The sequence below is a fragment of the Xyrauchen texanus genome, chromosome 24 (genome assembly GCF_025860055.1).
Source record: "Xyrauchen texanus isolate HMW12.3.18 chromosome 24, RBS_HiC_50CHRs, whole genome shotgun sequence".
NCBI lineage: Eukaryota > Metazoa > Chordata > Actinopteri > Cypriniformes > Catostomidae > Xyrauchen > Xyrauchen texanus.
Window position 1 is genome coordinate 29,864,541 of NC_068299.1, and position 22,892 is coordinate 29,887,432.

At 39.2% G+C, this 22,892-nt stretch overlaps 1 protein-coding gene across 5 annotated transcripts in view; it reads right to left on the reverse strand.

Annotated features, from left to right (window-relative positions):
* Window positions 1-19,726, reverse strand: part of kcnma1a (potassium large conductance calcium-activated channel, subfamily M, alpha member 1a) — a 300,462-nt gene extending 280,736 nt beyond the window's left edge. For all 5 annotated transcript variants that reach the window (XM_052089534.1, XM_052089532.1, XM_052089533.1 and 2 more), the window contains exon 1: window positions 18,878-19,726. In XM_052089534.1, coding sequence (XP_051945494.1) covers window positions 18,878-19,168 — 291 coding nt within the window. In that variant the 5' untranslated portion in view covers window positions 19,169-19,726. The remainder of the gene's footprint in view (window positions 1-18,877) is intronic.
* Between the last annotated feature and the right edge of the window lie 3,166 nt (window positions 19,727-22,892).

Here is a 22,892-nt window from a genome sequence, read left to right on the forward strand (position 1 = left end):
CGAACAGAGGCTCCCCTTGGGACAGACGCGCTGGCGCAAATATGCATTTCCCCCAGTGAGCCTTCTTGCACAGGTGCTGTGCAAGGTCAGGGAGGACGAGGAACAAGTCACACTAGTGGCTCCCTACTGGCCCAACCAGGCCTGGTTCTCGGACCTCGTGCTCCTCGCGACAGCCCCTCCCTGGCGAATTCCCCTGAGGAAGGACCTTTCTCAGGGGCAGGGCATGCTCTGGCATCCGCATCCAGACCTCTGGAATCTCCACGTCTGGTCCCTGGATGGGACGCGGAAGATCTAGCTGGTCTACCACCTACCGTCATAGACACGATCAACCAAGCCAGAGCCCCTTCTACCAGGCAGCTCTACGCCCAGAAGTGGCGCTTATTCGCAGATTGGTGTTCTTCCAGGGCGGAAGACCCACAGAGGTGCGCAGTTAGGTCAGTGCTCTTATTCCTGCAAGAGAGGCTGGAGGGGAGGCTGTCCCCTTCCACCCTAAAGGTGTATGTCGCTGCTATCGCGGCTCACCACAACGCAGTAGACGGCAAGTCCCTTGGTAAGCACGACTTAATCATCAGGTTCCTAAGAGGCGCACGGAGGTTAAATCCCTCATGGCAAAGCCTGTTCCCCACCTGGGACCACTCGGTAGTCCTCGCGGGCCTCCAGAGACCTCCCTTCGAGCCGCTAGAATCAGTTGGACTCAGGGCCCTCTCTCTTAAGACTGCCCTGCTGATCGCACTCGCTTCCATCAAGAGGGTCGGGGACCTGCAAGCGTTCTCTATTAGCTAAACTTGCCTGGAGTTCGGTCCGGCAGACACTCAAGTGATCCTATGACCACGACTATGTGCCCAAGGTTCCTACCACGCCCTTCAGAGACCAGGTAGTGAACCTGCAAGCGCTGCCCCGGGAGGAGGGAGACCCAGCCCCTTCGTTGCTGTGTCCGGTACATGCTTTGCGTACCTACCTGGACCGCACGCAGAGCTTTAGATGCTCTGAGCAGCTCTTTGTATGCTTTGGGGGACAGCGGAAAGGAAATGCTGTCTCCAAACAGAGGCTTTCCCACTGAGTTGTAGATGCCAAGACGCTTATCACACCCAGGCCGTGCCCCCCCCTTGCGGTTCGAGCTCACTCGACAAGGAGCGTTGCGTCCTCGTGAGCACTGGCCAAGGGTACCTCCCTGGCAGACCATCGCTGAGGCTGGATCTGCCACCGCGCCACTTCACGTGTCGCCTAAAAACACATGTGATGTATTCACCACCGTACCTCCCCAGTTGGGCAGGGGTGGTCTCTGCAGGTTCTTTTCCCCCCCTGAAAGAATGGGAAATTGGGTAAGACCCCCTTCCCTCAGTGCGTGTAAGGGCCCCAGCTGTCTATTGCTCTATGCAAGAAACATAGAGGGAAAAGAGACCCAGCCAGGCTTGGCGTGTTCCCAGGTTGGCAAGCGTCGCCTTGTTCCCCTGACTAGGGTAACCAGAAGGATTCTGATGACTTTTTGGGGAATTGGGGAAGGGTACGTGCAGTCTGACACAGCTGGTCGTTTGGCACGTAACAAATACCTGCCCGCTCCCGTGTCAGCAGAACACGTACACGGCTCAGCGCATGGCGGATTTAAATTGGACCCCTAGTGTCGCTTCTCCGACACAACGTGGAGAGAGCGACAGACAGGGAACATCTAGGTTACGGATGTAACCTCCATTCCCTGATGGAGGGAACGAGACGTTGTGTCTTCCCGGCCACGTCGCTGAGCCGAACCGCTGTAGTGGCCAGAACCATTTCCAGCTCCTCCGAAAAATTCAGAATGAACTCTAGTATTTGCCTCGCCTTTATACCTGTATGTCCGGGGGTGGGGTATGCAAATACTGACTGCTAACTTCTCATTAGCCTTTTTTCAATGGATCAGAGGTATATTCGGTGCTCAAGAGAGACCCCTAGTGTCGCTTCTCCAACACAACGTCTCGTTCCCTCCATCAGGGAACGGAGGTTACATCCGTAACCTAGACGTTTTCTATATGTACAAATAGTCTACATAAATTACATAGCACTCTTTGTGCATTTCAATATTTCAGCATATAAAAGTGTCAAATATTTCTCAATACTATGTTCATGTAAATCAGTAAATGCTCTGTCCACAGAGCCTCTTTGAAGCCTTTCATGGGAGTCTATGGCACATACCAGTACCATTAGATTTCAGGGGAGTAAAGATTACTGTCATTGAATTCATTGAAGTCATTTGGGTCCCGGCTAGACCTTGTAATTCTCGGGGAGTCAATGGGAGCTTCATGGGCACAGATTTAATTGGACCTGCACCTGATTGCCTATTGGATATCAATGTATCAATCAATACATTCTGTCATCATTTCAATCAATGTATTGGACTCCCAGCTTCTCAATACAGTATGATGATTGGTTGAGCATTCAAATGAGCGGAACTTTGCAGCAAACGGACAATAAAAGAAACTGTGATGTATGTGATTGAGTACCGGTGCTTTTACGTTACATATGCTGTCAGAGATACACACACAGTTATTTGATTATTATCTGACATAACATTTCAGCTTTCATAATCGGATATTTTACCTATTTTGTTTTTCCAAAAAAGGTGATGTAACTTTTTAGATGTCAAAATACGTTCTACTTTCCCAGTTGTTCATTGACAGCTACAAGTAAACCATTCGTGAGTTTATCTCCCACAAAAGTGTAAACAATGAGCCCCAAAATATTGATGTTTATATTTTTTTGCGGCCCACTCAGCTCCACCCATCCCTTTCTAGCTGAACCTATAGTGTGAGTTTGGGGTGTGGCTAATTAAACTAGCCGAATTGTACTAATCTCTACTGCAGATATTAAAGCCAAAACTCACAGAGTTGCTAAAAGACACATAGACAGAGAACAGAGTAAAACAAGAGTGAACATTGGCATAGCACTTACAAGGTATACACACACAAAATTATGGGATCACTCTGGCAAACGGGAACACCAATAACGTGATCACCACGAATGTCGCTTTATCAAACCACAGCCTCCTCCTCCGTAAACAACAGTGGTCTTGCTTAGGGCACCAAAATATTCCGAAATGTCACTGTCATTATGCTTACTAGTTATCAGAACCATCCTACCTCATGTGCTCGAACATGCTCACCGAACACTTAGCTGCCTTTCAATCTGGTGATGATATCGGATGACCGGATTCATCTGCCACACATTCTTCCTGGTGTGATTATGTTGTAGTGATCTTGTTCATTACGACGTTAAACGTTATCACCTTATATTTAAGTATTGGCTATTTGTTCATAAGGAATCAGAGAATGCAAAAGGACATGATGAGTCGAAGGGTTGTTGCCAAAGGTTTTTTTGAAAACATACTTTATTTTTGTAAATCCGTTTGGTGCCACTAGTAGCACAGATATGACACACTTATATTTTTTACACCTTTAAGAAAACACTGTTTGAGTAGTAGTTTGAGCAGCTTTTGGGAGCCACATTGCAAATGCCAAAACAAAGCTGAAATACCAAAAAAACAAAACCCAATTGAACTGTCTGTACTTCCTCACTCTTTAAAAGCACCAGCCACCACTGATGCAGTTAAAATATATTATATATTTATAGAATACAGTTCAAGAGGAAGCCATTTGGCAAGACATGTTTTTAACCCACAGTATGTTCCACAGTAGTGAAAAATGAATCACTGTATTAATGGCAATGCTAACAATGTTAACAATAATGCTAAATGGCATCTAGTGATTTATAATATTATTTGTTTGATGTCAATGAAGGGGTACTTGTGCCCTAATAATGGGGCTGTGTGGGAACATAAAGCAAAAACAAATTGGGAAACACAGAAATAATGGTTCTGTTCTACATTGAGCTGCGTCTGAATGAGCTATGTATCTGTCAAGCACCTCTCAGTCTGAATAACTTAGCACGTTAAAGCTGACGTGTCAGGTACATTCTGAGACGGCATTACTTTGGCTAAATGTCAAGCTCCTAGAGCTGCAGGTACCTGAAAAAATCAAAACGGTAATGGCACGGCGAGCTCTGAGACAGCAGTAAATAAACCATCAGACCCTTTCCCAAAAATAGAGGGCTGCTCATTTAATTGAAAGTCTATCTTGACTGTGCATTTTGCAGTTAATATTCTAGAGAATTTGGCCCCTGCATGGGCACACCACAGCAGTAACATAAGCCAAATAAATGAGCGAGTGCAAAAGGCAGTGCTTCTGAACATGGTAATTAAATCATGTCACTAAGACAGCATAACATATTCAATTAGTTTACAAGCAAAAACAAACAGACAACCAATGCTGCTGACTGTGGAATCTCAGGTTTCATCCTCAGCATGTATTTCTTAACTAAATTAACTGAACAGACGGCTCATCTGAAATAGACGTGTGAGCTTGAGGGACAGCATGCACAATCAGAATGTGCAGCAGGTAATTAAAGAGCAAGTTAATTGTTACATCTCAGTGGCCATTCTTTTGAGTCAGTGTAACAGCTCTGTGTAGAAAGTATTCTCATGTTGAAATTTCAAAGTGGTTGGATAATTTCTCCTATGACCAGGCAAAATCGGACCCTATTCTGAGAGGTCAAAGGTCTCAGTAAATGTCCCACAGCTCAGGCCTAAGTCAACGCCTTCTATTTATGGAGAGTTGACAATTGTTTCCTTAAAGTAAAGCAGGTAATGCAGCAGTGGGGAGGGAAAATATTTTCTCAGGGATGAATGTAGAGAGGCAGGCCAAGCTGGGCTTTTTAAGAGTGTGCCAGTTCTAGTCTCTCTGCAGTTGCACTGCTTCAAGATAATGCTCAGTAAGCAGCTGTGTGGCTTTAGTCCTCCACAAAACTAACCAAACCGGAATTAGTTAATCAAATGGTGTTCTTGTAATATATAATGCAAAATCATCCTCAGTGTCTAGTATGCATTCAAATGCATATCGTTCACTGCCAACCGTTCAAGGACATTGAAGGATAGATGCAAAAAATTAAATTCATGGTACTTGCCAAAAAACATACTGTGCATTTCTGAACTCAAAACTTCCTCCCTAGTCTAAAAAAAGCTTTTTTTGAAACCAAGATGCCTAAACGACTCATTCTCTACTTCCTCCACATTGTGATGTCACCCTGTGGTAGACATTTGCATCTGACCACCTCCACAAAAACACATCAATGACTACTTTACCTTATCCCTTCTGTAGCCCTGTCCAGTAGTGGTGAGCAGTGAGATGGCAAGGAGAGAGCAGGTCAGTCAAAAGCAGAGAACCAATCATAACAGTGGGGGCTTAGTGTCAAGTCTTAAAGGAGAAGCAGCACCAAATCAGAGTGTTTCTGACAGAGGGTCAGAATGAGGGTGTATCATCATGTCTTACAAATATATGACTGTTAAAACTATTAGTTATTAGTAAATAATAACTAATAGTGTTATTAGTAAAATGTTACTAATATTACAACTGAACCATGACCCCTTTAACATAAAACAGCAAAATCTGTTCAGCATTCACTCACCCTCATTGGTTCAAACTTGTAGGACTTACATTCTGCTGTGGAACTGAGATGAGATGTAAGGCAAAATGACAGCCTCAGACACCATTCACTTTGATTTTATGGAAAGATGCTATAAAAGTGAATGGTGACAGAGGCTAACATACTGCCTTCCATCTCCTTTTGTGTTCCATGTAAGAAAGTAAGTTATTTGGGTTCGGAACAACATAAAGATGAGTAAATTATGGTAGAATGTCAATTTGTGGGTGAAATATCCTTTTAAGGGAGTAGTCCGGGTTCAATAAAAGTTAAGCTCAATCAACAGCATTTGTGGAATCATGTTGATTACCAGAAAAAATAATGTCAACTCATCCCTCCTTTTATCTAAAAAAGCAAAAATGTAGGTTACACTGAGGCACTTACATTGGAAGTGAAAGGGGCACATTTTTGGAGGGGTTAAAAGGCATAAAAGTGAAACTAATAATTGTATAAAAGCACTTAAATGTAGCTTGTAGCAAAAACATTCTTTTCACATATGCTGGAAGCCATTACCTTCCCTATTCTAACAATCATAGTCAATCATTATCAGTGCTTGCATCCGAAACAAGTTGAAAGGAAGAGATTTATGCTATTAGGGGCTTTCCAAAATGTATTTTGAAGCATAGTATTAGATTTAGATTTCAATCAATAGCTCATGTTCAAGAAATGCCCTAGAATTCACTGTTCTTTTGCTAATTTTTCTCCAATTACACAGGAATGTTCATATTGTGTTAGGGCTTTTGTTGTTATAAATACCACTAAAGAATCAATATTTATATGAGTATTTCTCAAGACAACATCTTCACAATGAAGAAAAATAGCAATCAATTAGTGGTATCCACCAGCTATAATTAACGACCAAAACATTAATAGCTGTGCATGTGGACATGAAAACAGCCACATGTTCAAATGTCAAAAAATTGCAATGCATAACTGGGCAGGTGTGAAAGCGCACAAACTAGCCTTCCAAATCCATGCTGTGGTGTAGACATTTGCTGCCCAATCATATCAAATGTATTTCAACATGATGTACTTCTACAGATGACAAGGTTGCAGCTGCTTTCATTCAGACGAGATGGGCCAAGTGAGCTGAAACATGTTTAACATCAGATTGATTAAAATTATAACCAGTAGTCTTGCTTCGACTTCCCAATTTTCTACCAACATCAGAAATACAGGAATGTTATATGACCCAACACAATGAGCTCTACACCCTAAACTTGAGCTTCACAGTCCTCGTCCTTCCTCCATTACTTTTTTAAACAACAAACTACCCTAGAGGCTTGTGGAAAATAAAAAATTTAATACATGTAAAAGAGGTTGTGATGCATTAAAGAGAATGTAAAAAATGTGGTTTCATTTAAAAAGCTTTTAGCAGTATAGAGTGCTGAGAAATAGCCATTGAGAGATGCTTTTGAAATGTTTCTTCAATTAAACCATTCTGACATTTGCAGGCACATCTAAAGCATTCATCTCATCTCACCAATGTGCCTTTAGTGCATGCTATAGCCAAGCAGATTATTAAAACTGCCACCTGCCATCAGAAGCACAACATGTTATTAGCTTGTGAGAACACAGGAGAGATGGAGTCAAATCACAGAGCATCGCAAAGCTTCGGCAGCACAACCCACTTCCCTGAAGGTCACAAGAACGTCCTCTAGCCTTAGCTTCTCCTCTCCCCTGCATGCTGCATCACTGCTCTCAAATCAAAGCACCAATTATGATGTTAAGCTCATTGAGATGTGGGCGAATCAGAGCTCAGCGTTTTTGCAGCGGAGCAGAGGGGCTGGCAAAAGGGGCCGCTTGGGGATAGGCTTCTAAATAGCTCTCTAATTGAAGGTCGGGAGATGTTTCAAATAGGGATGCATGATATTGGATTTTTGCTGATATCCGATATGCCAATATTTTTCTTTTCCTTTCTTTGGAAAGAAGACAAAGTCTCTCCTGTAGCAGAATTAACCATTTACTTTTATTGTAATAACCTACTTGTTACAGATGAAAATTAGACTACTTTACAAATGTACACATTCATTGACTAAAACAAGGAAATTACTTCAACTTGGGCAAGATGTGATGTTTTTAAGTTATGTTTTCAAACAACACAAAAAAACTTGAACAATGAATGATCTGACTTGGCCAAGCTGCACAGTTTAAAGCTGGCTCACCAGCAGAACTGTAATTTAAATTTAAGAATATTAACTAAATGAATTAAAAAAGAGGAGCATACTGTGGTTACTTTAAACTGTAAAAATGAAACCAATGAACAATGTAAAAAAGAAAAATGGCTATAGCCTATTCCTTATCAAGCAGAAGTAGGTTTTTCTGAACAAAAATCAGCATCTCTGCTTTTTCGCCTAAACAGGCACTCGCTGTCAATGCTTGCACTGGGTGCACTGAGATATCTGCATGCTGCACGAGCAAGAGCAGGGAAACAGGCCTGGTTGGATTTCCAGTAATCCAACGGACTGCCATTAGGGGAATCATGGCTTCAGCCAGGTACGCGTGTACTTACAAAGTAGCAAAAAAATATAATGATGGCGCAGTAACTGGCTCCTTTTTTTCAGAAACCTTTTTGCCAGAAACATCTAATAACAATTGATGATTTAGAAAAACTTCTACCATGGCCTACCTGTGATAAAGTTTCGGTGTTGATTTGCTCTTCCAACAAGACATTCTCCTCCAAAATGTCTTCATGCATGTCCAGCAGTGATCCTGTTCGGGCCTTCTTTTCTGGTGGATACTCAGTGCAGGCATCTCTGCGCTGATCATCACTGCCCATCATTTCATCCACGACTTTAAGCAGCAGCTCGTGGGCACTCCTCTTCTTATCCTCGTCAAAATACCGGTCTTTGTACTGGGCATTGAGCATGGATGCAACTAAATAAAGTGGTTTGTACAGCACACCATTGAAATTATCACTGACTGCTTTCAGTAGGGTACTTTTGGCTGTCTGCACGCCTCTGTCTGTGCCACTGCTATTTCAAAGCAGCCGTGTCATTGCCATAACAGTGGGAATCACATCAGCTGCAGAGGCCACTGCAGAACTGATTTCTCTGGTAAGCTGCTCAAAGAGGGCAAGTAGTGTGATTTTCAAGAATTCCCCATTGATTTGCCGTCAAAGCAATTCAAATTCAGCGGCATATGCACCTAGTACCCTCTTCTGCTCGACCAAGCTTTTCATCATGTAAAACGTCAAATTCCACCTAGTTACAACATCTTGTTGAAATCGTTTTATTGGCATCCCGAGCTCCTTCTGTAACCCATGTAGGTGACTGCACACAAATTGTGAATGCCTGAAATGTTGTGATAGGACACATTCATGCAGCATGTGTCCCATGAACGGTAAACTTGGAACACAAAACTCCTCCATCACTTTTATAATGTTACATGCATCTCGTAGCACTACATGCACCTTCACTTTGGGGATTTTCCACTTCTCAATCATCCATTCAAACACGAAAACAATCATTGCTGCTGTGTGAGAGTCTGGGCACTCTTGTGAGTGTAGAATCACATTTTTAAGGATGAAATCCTCATCAGTCTACTGGGCAGTGAGACCAAACATAATGATAGGGCTTACGCTTGATGTCCAGATATCTGTTGTAAAGCTCACAGAAGTGACATTAGCGAGGTGCTCCTCTATTTGGACACTATAGATGGCACTATACAGTTCAGGTAAGGCCACATCTGAAAAGTAGCGATGGCTAGGCATAGCATACAGTGGCTCTAAATAGTAGGCTTTTGCAGATTGATTTACATCTTCCACCAAGTTAAAAGATTGATTATAAAAGCAATCATTTCAACAATTTTTTTGGTTGAGAGCTTTAGCCTTTGGGTGGTCGCTGCTGATTTTTTTGTCTTTACAAATGTCTGCAAAAGATGCTCCAGATGAGTTTTCGCTGGCGCTGTTTTTTTCTTTTCACTTCATAAATAGGTCATAACAATCGGGATGGCAATTCTTAAGATGCTTTATTAAATTTGTGTTGTTGAAGGAGTATAGATTGACTGCTCCTAGCATGACTGATGCTTTGCAGTTATTGCAAATTGCAACTTTGTTATAGGTCTCACTTACTGTAAAGCAAGTCCACACTGCTGACATGATCTTATCACTAGCACTCCTTACAAACATTTGAGTTGTCACAGCGCATAATCAACACATCATCTTATCATTTCTCATATCGGGCCAATGCCGATAATTCATTTTTAAGCCTTTATCGGCCGATTCCAATGACATGCCAATATTATAGTGCATCCCTCATTTCAAATGTTACCAAAAGCAGAGCAGAATCTCAAGGCTTGACAGCTTCTTATCTTCATGCAAAATGCAACAAGTAGTACAACAAAGAAGCTTAAAAGAAACAGGGGAGGCCAAAGTCTGTGTCCCTGTGTTTACTTGTCAAGACAACAATTTTTATTGGAGCTGTCCTCCAGAAAATTGCAAAACAAAATGAAGGAAAACTTTCATGTGTTCATGGTAGAGTTAATATTAGCAGGGGTTAGAGGAGATGAGACCACATGGTGGCTTTGACTGCAGACAACACAAGGCTGTTTAAAGACAACAGAAGCTGAACCAACCTACAACAGCTTCCTCTGTGAGCTCCAAGCCTGGCCATCCTGCTAATCTTTCCCACGTGCTAACAGTTTCGACCAGCTAGTAATATCTGGTGTTGCCCACAATAAGGAATGTCTCTACAGTCAGGCATACCTTTCCTTTCCAAAATTTGACAAATTATTTATGGAGCTTATGGTCCTACTTAATAGTTAAAAGACTATTTAATATCTAATTTGCAGTCTGATAGCATTTATAAACTGATTATCTGCTACCGTTTTATTTGTGATGTGTCCAAAATGGTGACCTGATACAACGTAACAATGTTGCAATTTAACTCAAGTTTGAACATGCTTCTTTGCATGGGAGTTATTAAACTACATGTGAACATAAAACGTATCTGAGTAAAACTGTAGTTTTCAACCCACTAGTGTCCTGTAGTAAAAGTCAAAGTGAATACATTTCTCAGAAAACCTGTCAAGAAATTGTTGTTCATTTAACCCACAATAAATACAAAAAGAAGCCTTCAACTAAAATAGGCTTCCTTTACTATATGCAATATATAATTTCTTAATTGTTTCTTTTTATTTTGGAATAAAATAGGACCAGGTTTTGGCAATTTTTAGCCGCTTTTTAGGCAGGTAAATATATAATAAATATATAAAATTGGGCATAGTTATTTTTTAATACATTTCAAGAACAGTTTTGGTAACAGAGAGAGAGAGAGAGAGAGAGAGATCACATTAAGGCTCACTGTGACGACGAGGAGGGCCAAATCATGCTAATCAGCCGGGAGGGGGATAAAGACTAGCCAGAGGTGAGAGAGAGAGAGAGATAGAGAGAGAGAGAGAGAGAGAGAGAGAGAGAGAGAGAGAAAGAGACGCATGCAATACATGTGTGTCTGTGTTTATTTATGTATATTTGTCAGAAAATATATTTGTTAAAAAAATCTTGAAAGAGTTGTACAACTGTCAGTTTCACTTTCTTCATATATCATTACCACTTAAAAGCATACACTCTAGTGGCTGCAGCAACAAATGGACACAAATCTTAAGATTTCATTTTGTAACTTAAACATGACATGAAAAGCCTACACCATGATTTAAATATGACAGTTTTTTGTTCTCAATATGACAAATGTGGCATCATAAGGAGATATGTCATAAAAAAGCATTTCCAAATATCAACTCAAGACCTGTACTGTAGAATGACAGACTGTCCATAGCTTATACATTTTTGACAAATGTTTCCTTAATGTCTTTCTGTAATATGAACTTAGTTTAGAATCTATTAAAAATAAAAACTGATTATTAAAAATAAACAATACAGTTTAAAAAAAAACTGAATTAATAAAGTGTAATATCAAAGTAGCCTGTTATTTTCCACCATATGCTCTTACACTCCACTCAAATGTCTATTCAAAACAGACTTAAAAGAATCTTTTAAAGTGTTTCAAATTGTCTACTCAAAATCCTGATTAAATTTGACATTACATCTTGTAATGCAGCTATGTTTGTGCCCTGAGAGTACATTATGTTTTACTGTTATAGTGAGAGGGACAGCTGATCTTTGGGTGTGTGCTGTCCACCTGTTAGCCCAAAGGCAGTCAGCTTGTTGCCAAGCATGAGGGGATACACAGGCACACTTAATAGGCATCTCAGTAATTCTGCCTTCGGTCATAAAAAATTAATAAAAATAAAATAAAATGTATTGTTGTGTCTTAGCCCAAACGCATAAAATAACACAAACCTCATTTGAGACAAATCACTCCAGTGGGTTAGAACGTGTCTTGAGCTTTAAATGGAAAATGCAAGTCATGCAGCACTCTGACTAAATCACTGGATTAAAAGGCAAGCACTCATTTCAAGGAGCAATAGCTTTAGGTAAACACCTTCTTGTTATTTGAGAGTAAAACAAGGAAAGGAAAATTGAATAATTTAGAGCAAAGGTAAACAAGGTTTAATAAACATGGCATATAAATAAATATCAAATTCTGCTTCAGTAACAATGTTTTCATCCTCAGGCAAATATGTAAATCGCCACTTGTACAACCTGGTAAAAAAAACTCACACACCAGTCAGTTGTTAAAAAGATTTGTGTGGGCAGAGGCAGTACAATTACAGTCATTATGATGCCTAAAGGTGAAATTCATGGGTCATGCCATCACAAATGACATCAAGAGTGCATTTAATACAGTATACCTTATTAAAATGAGCAAATTCAGGAAACTCTACAATGGTGTATTTTACGGTCCTTATTCCTTTTTGCGTTCCTCAAATCACTCAATAGATGTAGGCCTATTTTAAAGCCGTAATTCTCCACTGGTGGATCTGTTTTGACAGTGGCGCAGAAAACAGTGCTATATAAATAATAAAAGAAATTCATAAAATGCAGCAATAATAATGCACAAATAATAAGGCTTACCAACTTTTTAAAGTGAGGATTTTTCCCCAAATATTTATTGCTGTGTCCATTAAAATTTTACAGTGTTTATCCGTCACTTGGTAATATGGCTAATACTAATACGGGTATTGATTGTTACGAAATCTGTCAAGAATATGTTTTGTTCATTTAACCCGCAATAAATACCAAAGAAAAAAACCTTCAACTATAATGGGCTTCTTTATACGGAAGATACAATTTCTTATTTGTTTCTTTTGATTTTGAAATAAAATAGGACCAGGTCATACAATATTTATCCCATTTTAGGCAGGTAAATCACACATCTGTTGTTCGTGCATTTTTCATTCACAAAATTGTTAATTAATTCTATTAAATTTGTCACATAAAAACAAAACATATATACATACACACACACACACACACACACACACACACACACACACACACACATACGTTACACAACAGTTAGTTCCGGTCCTCGAATCTGATTGGAAGAGATGTTCCATGAACACAGATGGTCTGACACATCAGCGCTTGGACGCTTCACTGTGTGTGTATCACTCCACTTGTGTTTATGCTGTTATAAATGAAAGTGTAAGAGTAGTGAATATGTGTTAAGAGTTACTGTATAAGTGTCTCTTACATGTATTTTTTATTTAAAAAAATTGACATTACATATGTTAGCCAGCAGGTGGTGGTAAAAGATAATTTTTGTGTGTAATATGAGCAGTTGGTGACATTAAGTGAATCCATTAGTCATTGTTTACAAACAACAGCGCTCCGTGATCGCTCACTACTACAACATGACTACAGCTAGAAAATAGCTTTAAACGGCTTTAAACTAACAACTTCAGCATTACGGCACATCACAGCTGAGAGACACAACTCATGGCACTTACCTCTTACTGGAGGTTCCACATTGGAGAAAAAGTACTGTTCAAAATGGCGGAGGACATTGCGGTTTCTATAGTGAAAGACTCTTGCGCACCGGCTACCGTGAAATAGGGAGAATTACCCCTGCTTGGACGGCTATTTCTCCACCAAGAAACCTGATCTCCAGAAAGCTTACAGCATCTCTTCTTGGGAGTGGCAATAGGTGATCACACACGCTCCTTGTATCTCTCTCCCCCTCTCTCTCTCTCTCTCGCTCTCTCTCTCTCTCACACACACACACACACATCCATCCTTGATTATCCAATAACTTGGTAGAAACAACACAAGCCGTGATACTATTTCTGAAGTGACATTTTTGAATTACTAACGGAGGCTTGGATGCATCATCTGGTTTGAACCAGCAATGGCAGGTTCTGATCGGTCGCGTAATAAGATAGTTCCATGAACAAATGCGTTTTTTATGACCCTACTCAGTTTTTCCTCATTTTTTAAAATGTACTTGTTCATTGAACTGTTGTATATAAAGAATATCACACTCGCATGCTATATGGCCCTATATCAGCACTGCTGTGATTACCTACGGCCTCGTGCCTGCGTATGTAGGGCCATATCGCACTCTTGCTTGTGTGATATTGCTTAAATATATATATATATATATATATATAAATAAATAAGAGATTCCGCACACCCTGCCCCAAATCAGGCAAATTAGTCCTCTAGAGGGAAACTGTCATTCTTGGTGCGGTCAGAGCTGCTTCAACCAGTCGTGGAAGTGACACAATCTGAGCGAAAGTCGAGACTGGGAGAGATATAAAGTTCTGCCGGGTAATGCGCACTCTAACACGGAGACGCTCGTCTCTCACCCCAGCTGTCTGCAGCTTGCAACGTGTAGCATCATTGATGAGATCATCATGATAAGATCAATCTTATATGAAAAATAACACTGAAATGACAACAACAATAAAATGAGTGTGTGTGCATATATATATATATATTGGTTTTGTATAGACAAGATTGACAAATGCTTATCACTAATACTCTTATAGGTTAATACAAAGTAAAGAACAGCATATCTTAACTGCATATAATAAATTATGTTTAACTTATTTAATACATACAACGCTAATGGGTAACAAATGTTATATTATTTGTACAAATTATTTTACAGATAACAGCAGATCTGTCAAAGTTTTATGTATCTTTTTTAAGCAAAATATTATATTTAATACATTGGCTAAAATAAGGAGGCTGGGTAATTACATTTTCTCCATATTACACAACAATAAATAGTAGGAATGTTAATGATCAACCAAAAATCGATTAATTGTCATTAACAATTTGAACGATTAAGCTTATAGATCGTCTATTAATTAATTACAGGACAAATACATTCAGTAATCATGACAGCAGACTATGAAAAGTCTGACAGAGCGCTTGCGCTCTGCATGTCATTATCCGGTTCACAGAAGAAGATATATAGATGCCAGATGAACCGGGCTCAGTGTAAACAGTGTTGGAGCATTTCTCTTTAAATGAACATTAATGTTTTCTGCACACAACATGATGGTGTGTTAAAGTAAAACATGAAACAAGTACTGTTTATCTCCTTGTTTCATCTCAACTTACAATTACGTCAGCGATCGCCACATTCATTCACCATCACCACAGAAGCAGTAGCCTGAGTTATGTACCGTTTATGCAGCGTTATAATTCGACTTCATTTCTAATAAAACAATAAGCCCAAAAGGTCTGAAATATCCCACGATCCACAATGTGAAGTTTTTAATGAACTCAAATATGTATACAATTAATATATCTCAAGTATTTTAAGATAGAAGTGACTACTAACAGTATTTAATTAACAGTAATTAAACAATAACTAAATTTGAACTAAACAGTCTAAATGTGTTTAAATACACTGAACTAAGCATATAATACTCGCATTTCATAAGTGTATTCATTTTAATTATATCTAAACAATAGGCTATATGCACATATTACTTGGAGTCCTCCACGTGCATTAACGTTAACGATTAATCAATAGTTAATTTCCACAATGATCGATTATAAAATGTCTGAAAATTGACATCCCAAATGAAAATTGACATGCCTAATACCTTATTAGCAGCTTTTCCCAAAGACCGCCATACTGTTTCCACACAAAATCAGTTTATGCAGTGGTCTGCGCAAGGAGCTCAGTCTGAGTCATCTCCTCCATACACTTGCGTTCAAACTGCTCTCCTTGTTGACCGTTCCAAGATGACGCTGCAGTTGATGTGTCCAAACCAGCTGAATGAGGCATCTATGCTCCTCCGTTTTAAACAACACTGCACTTCTGTATTTTTTATATTTCACGCATAATTTCTCTTGTGAACTTTTTAACGCAATTACGTCACGCTAGAGGCAGCGTGTATTCGACCCTCATGAATATTTAGTAAAAAAAGTTTTAAATATCAATCCATTCCTTACACACACCTAGCATTTTGCTTCAGAAGACAATTAATTAATCCAAGTTGTATGGATTACTTTTATTATGGCTAAATATGCTTTTAGAGATTCAAAAATGTGGCACCTATTCACTTGCATTTTACGGATGTAAAGAGCTCAAATATTCTTTCAAAAAAATGTATTTGTGTTCTGCTGAAGAAAGACGGTCTTCACACACACACATCTGGGATGGCATGAGAGTAAATGATGAGAGAATTTTCATATTTGGGTGAACTAATCCTTTAAGTCGCCGTTTCCTTTGTGTAAGCAACTACAACCAATGGGGCACCAATAGGAATATAATGGAAAGACTCATCAAATTACTAAACCTTCAAGCCTGAAAAAAGTACCAGACAGTGGAAATCAACTGCTCAAAGATATGGTATGGATTATTAACGAAGACTTGCAAAGTCCTTCTATATAGTGCTACAAAGCATGTATGACATTCATTTGAGTCTTTTTCTCAACGTGAATTTCATATGTATGGCACAGCTAGCACTATATAACAAAGACTGATATAAGACTAAGACATGCTCTCAGTCACACCCTCTTGCTTAAAAATGCCGGCCTCAGCTGCGCGTCCCATTACTGACACCACGCCTAGAAGACCTGCCCTCCAGTCAGCTGCGCAGCAGATAATGTTTCAGCCTCTTAATGCTCCTAACAAGCATGTTCCCTTTGCAACGGAGTGTCAATACCCCTCCACAAAGTCACCCCTCCGGACTCTCCTTCCACCAGGAAACATACCAGCACCCACAATTATCCACACTGCCATTTTATTTCTTCTTGGAAACAAAGTAGGAGGAGATATCACTTGGCACAACCTTCTCATTCCAAATGACACAACATTAGGTTGTCATCAACCACTTTAAAACACTAATGAAACATCATAGTTGGTTGGTTTACAACCCAGGCAAGACAAGGAGGGTTTTAATCAAGGATGCACAACAACAGGACACGTGCCTTCTTTTGTTTTAACAACTTCCATCCGAGGAGGCTGAGATACAGTGTCAGTTTCAGATAGACTCCTTGCTTTGCAGGAATGCTTGTACATGTAGGTACCTAATTAATAGGAAATGAAGACTGGTGACTTCACAAACATTGTTAACCCTTTTCATTTAAATAAGTAACAAGTTCAACACACTCTCATCTGAATGGAAGGGACTGACAAAAAGAGGTCACAATTCCCTGATATCAACATTTTAAACGTGAAATTACTCAACAGCCAGGGTTGTTTAAACTACCAGGGTGACAAACAATCCAATCTGTCTTTTTAGTCATTCTCAAAAAGATATCTTAGTCAGTACATACTAATAGGGATTAAACGGTATTGGCTGTTTGAATCCAGGCCTCATGTGGTTAATTATAACTCATTGGTTATTGTCTCATCAAATCCCACATGAACCAGCCAAAATGAAGCTTCGGGTAACCATTCCTTTTTTATGTCTGCATTGTGCCTCTGGAGAAGTGAATAACTGGTTTCCATTTATATTGGATTGTGGCCAAACTGTCAAAGATGATGGATAAGCAGAAGATAAGCCACTCTTTTGTTACAATCAGAGAAACTGTGCCTCACGGAGTACATCTGGAGTGCCTAATGGAAGCCATCACATTATGATCAAAATAAGTGGATGAGAAAAATAAAAATCCTACGCTGGCTATATGTATTTTTACTAGAAACAGGTCCTGACCATTATCCTAACAGTAAAATGTGTTTGCACTTGTTAGCGAATGGCTGATGTTTGATTTGTAAAATGATTAAAAATAATTTGAATGATCATGAGAATGTGCTTGTTTGCTTGGATTTTTATAGACATATATACATGTCAATGCATTCTTGCCCTGTTGAGCAGGATGAATATGATGTATAAATATCATGGCCTTATTCCTGGTGAATCCAAATAGTGTAACTTTTCTAATGCTAAAAAGCACCAAAGCATATTAATAAACCAGTCTAGGCAAACTAGTCTGACAAATATTAACTATTACCAAACCACTACTAGGCTAATTATTCCAACAAATATCATGTTTTACACATACTGTATGCACATTACTCCATTTCTATAAGAACTCTATGCCGATCAAAAGAGAAAGACAGACCACAAGCTGACCACAAGTGTAAACATAACTTGACTTTTGAAGTCATTTTGTCATCATAATGCCTGTTACAGTTGTCTACAATATTACAGAGTGAATCACGTGGTAAAACAAAGTCTTTGTGGTATGGCTGGGTTATTCAATGTGTACATACTGTATCTCCCTTTGGCTAATATCAAGTACAGTGCCTGTTCAATATTTTCCCAATGGGACATAGAAAATACATTTATCTATACAATAAACCACTGATATGGGGTTAAGAGCCAGACAGAATGAAATAGCAGTGGTGGCTCAGTGGTTGAGGCTCAGGGTTACTGACCAGAAGGTTGGGGGTTCAAGCCCCAGCACCACCAAGATGCCACTGTTGGGCCCTTGAGCAAGACACTTAACTCCAGGTTGCTCCGGGGGGATTGTCCCTGTAATAAGTGCACTGTAAGTCGCTTTGGATAAAAGCGTCTGCCAAATGCATAAATGTAAATAATTACCTATAGCCAAAACAAATGGAAAGATTAAAAAAAAAAAATAGAAACATTTCTTCCATATTATGCATTCAAATGTATGGCCTGAATGAAAGGCTCTCACCATGTTAGGATATTTATGAATTGATTAATATCTTAATTCCACTACATTGAATGCTAACATGTTTTGGTCCATGTGAATCATTCTGAGTGGGTTAGGTGTCACTTGATTGCTGGTTTCTGCAATGCTGTCATGCAGAGCAGAGTGAAAACAGTGCATTCCCAACAATGAATCATTTCTATGAATGCCAGTCCACTACCATCCAAATGTCAAAAAAATATACAATATTTGTTAAGATCTTGCCAAAAAAAAAAAAACTTAGACAGATAGCATGACCATTTAAGTCCATCAGACGGTGCTTTATAAAACTGTGCCAAAAGCTGTACCAACACATATAGTGTAAGGCTTGCGATGCATTATTACCTTATGTTTGATGTTGCAATGGCAGCAGACAGTCCACAGATACTTGAGGGTCCTCCACAGGAGGATGATGAAGAGACCCCCGAAGAACGTCACCATGGATGAGGCGAGGAAAGCCCACCACATGCGCTGACCATTGTTGTCACAGGGCACGTCTGGTGAGAACGGGATGATCACGTCCATCTTCGATATAGAGACAGAAGAGTCCGAATTTTTATTATAAATGATATTGTTACTCATTCTAGGGCTGCAGCTGCTGCCATAGGATCCGTTGCCATCTGCAACGGCTAGCATTGAGAAGAAGCTTTGGAGAGCTCCTGCCAGCGGCCCCAACCCCAGCCATCAGCCATATTGCTTCAAATAACCCTCTCCTTTCTGCTCGGGCTTTCTCTATCCACGTCTGCTCAGTGTGAATAATATTGTTGAGCAGTTTCTTTCTGCGAGAAAAAAATAAGCTGTTTGGAGAGCGTGAGGAGAAATCGCGAGTGCGTTTCCCTCAGCGCGAGACATTTAAATCCGCATTAATGACGACTTAAATTTTTCATTTTGAAGGGTTGTCCTCGTCTTTTTCCATATTTTCAAAATAAACGGTGTCTAACAAGAAATATTCGTTTGGTGAGAAAGCAAGGGGTTTCTGATGTGAGAAAAACGGCTGTCTGTTGGTGGTGGTGTTCCTCAGACGGCGTGTGTACGTCCGAGCTCCAGTGACAGGGTCGCCTCAGCGGTGTCTAATCGATATTTCTCCCATACACACCAACTTAATAAATGTCTTCGAAGCTATTCAGCCGGGAGAGAAACTGCTCTTTGTAGTCTTGAGCGGCTCGGTGGAGGAACCCGTTCACATATCTGCGTTTCGGCGATAATTTCGCTGTCAATGAGATGTCGCTGTCCTCATTCACTTTCCTCAGCTGATCCAGGCTGCTCGTCAGATGTGCTCCACAGATAGTTGGGGAGATTTACAGGTAGGAGGGTGGAGCCAAACCGTTACGCTAGAACATAGACGGTCAATGCGCTCGCGAACCGAACGGACCTTAATATTCTCGTGCGCGTGTAGAAATATAGCATGTTGAGCGTGCTGCGTGACGCACAGACATATGCATGTTGTTTCAGGCACGTTGTAAATGTAAAGGAAAACGCAAACACAAACACATGGACTATTTAAAATGCGATGTGGCCCCTGCCATATATTTAAATCCTATAAGGTCAAAGGCAGACGGTGTCGTGTGCATTCGCATATCCAGTAATGCACATAAACCGATTTATCTCGCAGTACTTTTGTAGGGCTTTTATCGTTGAGGTCGAAGCAATTTCCCCAAAGGACAAGATATAAGCTTTGTAAATGATCAGGGACCAGCTGAGTTTTATTTTCTATTGAATCAGTCTATTGGTCTGGTCTCTCAAATTGAAGTAGAGCTGTATTAATATCTTGCCACGTTTCAAGGAATAAGTGTTGTTGATAGAATCATTGTTTACTTAAAAAGACAGAAAGCCAAGGCAAGTTTATTTATATCGCGCATTTCATACAAAATGGCAATTTAAATAGATTTACATACACATTTGATAAAAAAATATTAAAAATGAAGAAGAAACTGAATCTTAAATTGTTAACACCATTCATAACTTTTGTTAACCTTCCCTGATTAAACAGAGGATAACCAAAAATTATTGATACACACTAATCTTAATTTTAAAAAGACAGAAAGACAACGCTAATGGGTGCATGTAACATGAATGGCTGTTAAATGAGACTCTAAAATAAGTCATTATTTAAATATAAACATACATAAACATGAATGAGGTGTAAAGAAGATTTACAGACATCTATGATTTTTATGATTGAGATTGACATGTCTGGGTGATGATATTGCCTCAACCAAAATAGCAGCTGAAACAGAATCTTTGTAGAGAGTTGGCAGCTGGTAGGCTTTACTGTATGTATAGTCATATGGACAGACCCTTTCTGTTCAAAATAGTCTACTGTTTTGTAATGCATTTCTGTATGAGTGTTTAAATGGACCATCTAAAATTAGCAATTCGATAAGTTTAAAGTTGTTTTCCACACCTTTTTTATTTTATCTGTAAAAATACCATGAGATTTGTTTTGGAGGGTTGCACTTAAAGTGCCCCTTATGATTTGTTCAGGTATCCTTTACAAAAATTGAGAGCTCACTGCAAACTTGCAGCAAATTGTTTATTGATGCCACATGGCTTGCCGGAGGTTCACCACTACTGACAAAGAGCTGCAAACTTCTGGCAAACATTTTATGAAAATATGTGCAGCAAATTTGCGGCTAGTTTATATTTGTCCACATGTAGGTCTATAATGAAGTGCTTACAAATTTAAGGCATGTCTGTGTCTCTAATGAGACATGATTTGGGTCATGTAAGTGTAAAGCATGACATTAAATATGAAGTAGTTTACACTGCTGCCAACAGTCATCAATGAGGACATATTAGCCACGTTGCAGGCAACAATCATCTCTTTAACCATCAACTGCAGTAGCCTTGTTTATAAATAATTTACAATTCCTTGAGCCCTCTAAAGATGAATGGTGTTACTTTGACTGCAATACTAATTAGAAGATTTTAGTGCACTTAATTTGTAGGCTTCCTCACAATTTTCCTGTTAGTTTTTATGTTATCTTACACCAGCACATAATTTCTAGGGCAAGTGTAAAGGGGCAATAGAATAGAGTGCATGTTGTGTGTTTTTAGTTAGATTTCTATTTAGTTTTGGGTTTTCTAAATAACTCAAATGTATGGGTTCCCCTTGTCAACATCATAAGAGTTGCAACTTCAATCATGTGACAGTACATGTGACAGTAATACCGTCAAAAACAACAAAGTCAAATAGTTTATTTTCTCTGAATACGTCTATAACTTTGTGTGTTTGTAATGTCTGTAGACCTCTGACAATTGGGCACGGTTCCAACATGTTTTTGGCCAATGAATTTTCATGACTTTCCTAGTCATTTGTAATTACTGGACTTAAAAATGCATATTATATAAACAACATTCAAAAAGAGTCATTTCTAGCGAATGCAATATTTTGCTACAATAACTACAAGTATGTATATTTCACAAAAAATGCACATTCATTTTCCATGACATATTTAGATTACATTTTTAGCTTTACTTAATTTCCATTAATGTGTAAAACACAAAATATAAATTTTATGGTGATCTTAGTTACATAAAATAAATACATAATTGTGAGTTCCTTGAACTTCTTTAGCTGACAAATCCCTAATATTAAGACATAGATCAAGCACAGAGCTGAGATTGTGGAAAATACCCATAAGCCCTTGCACTTGAATAAATTAGGCATGTTTGTTTGGTTAAAAGGAACCTATTGGGGCATTTAATCAGTTGTTATTAAGAAATTCATAAAGAGCATTTTAGCTATTGTTAGTACTATTTGATGTTATTTTACTGTAAATAGCTGTTTGTGCAGTCACCATTATAGCCTTTTTGTTCCATAACTTGGATGCTGGTCAGTTCATGCATTGTATACCTAGAACATGTGAATATGCATAGCTAAAGTGTGTAGCCCTGTATGCAAGAGATTAATGCCTGACTTCAGTTGATATTTTTATTAGAACAAAGTAAATTAAAGCAGATGTAATTTCTGCACCACAAGCATTAACGAACGGAATTGCAAAAATAAACTGTTTTCAAAACAGCTTTCTAATTATGTACCCCATCTGCTGTTGGTCAAACAAAGAGATAGCCCCGCCCCCAACTCACGCCATTGGTTGGGTAACGTTGTTGGGTCAGGTGTAAGCGGGTTGCTTAAAACAACCAGCATTTTTCATTTGTCTCTGCATATTAAGCTGGGATAGGAGAAAGTATCTGAACACAGAAAAAGATACATACTTCAGCTTTATATAGAAACTGTGATAGAAATGTTAATTTGAAACAACTTGATATTAGTTTCTAAATCTTATTTGTGTGACATCCATTTTTAAGTAAATAAAGTTGAATGAACTGACACATTTGATTATATCTAATTGTGCTG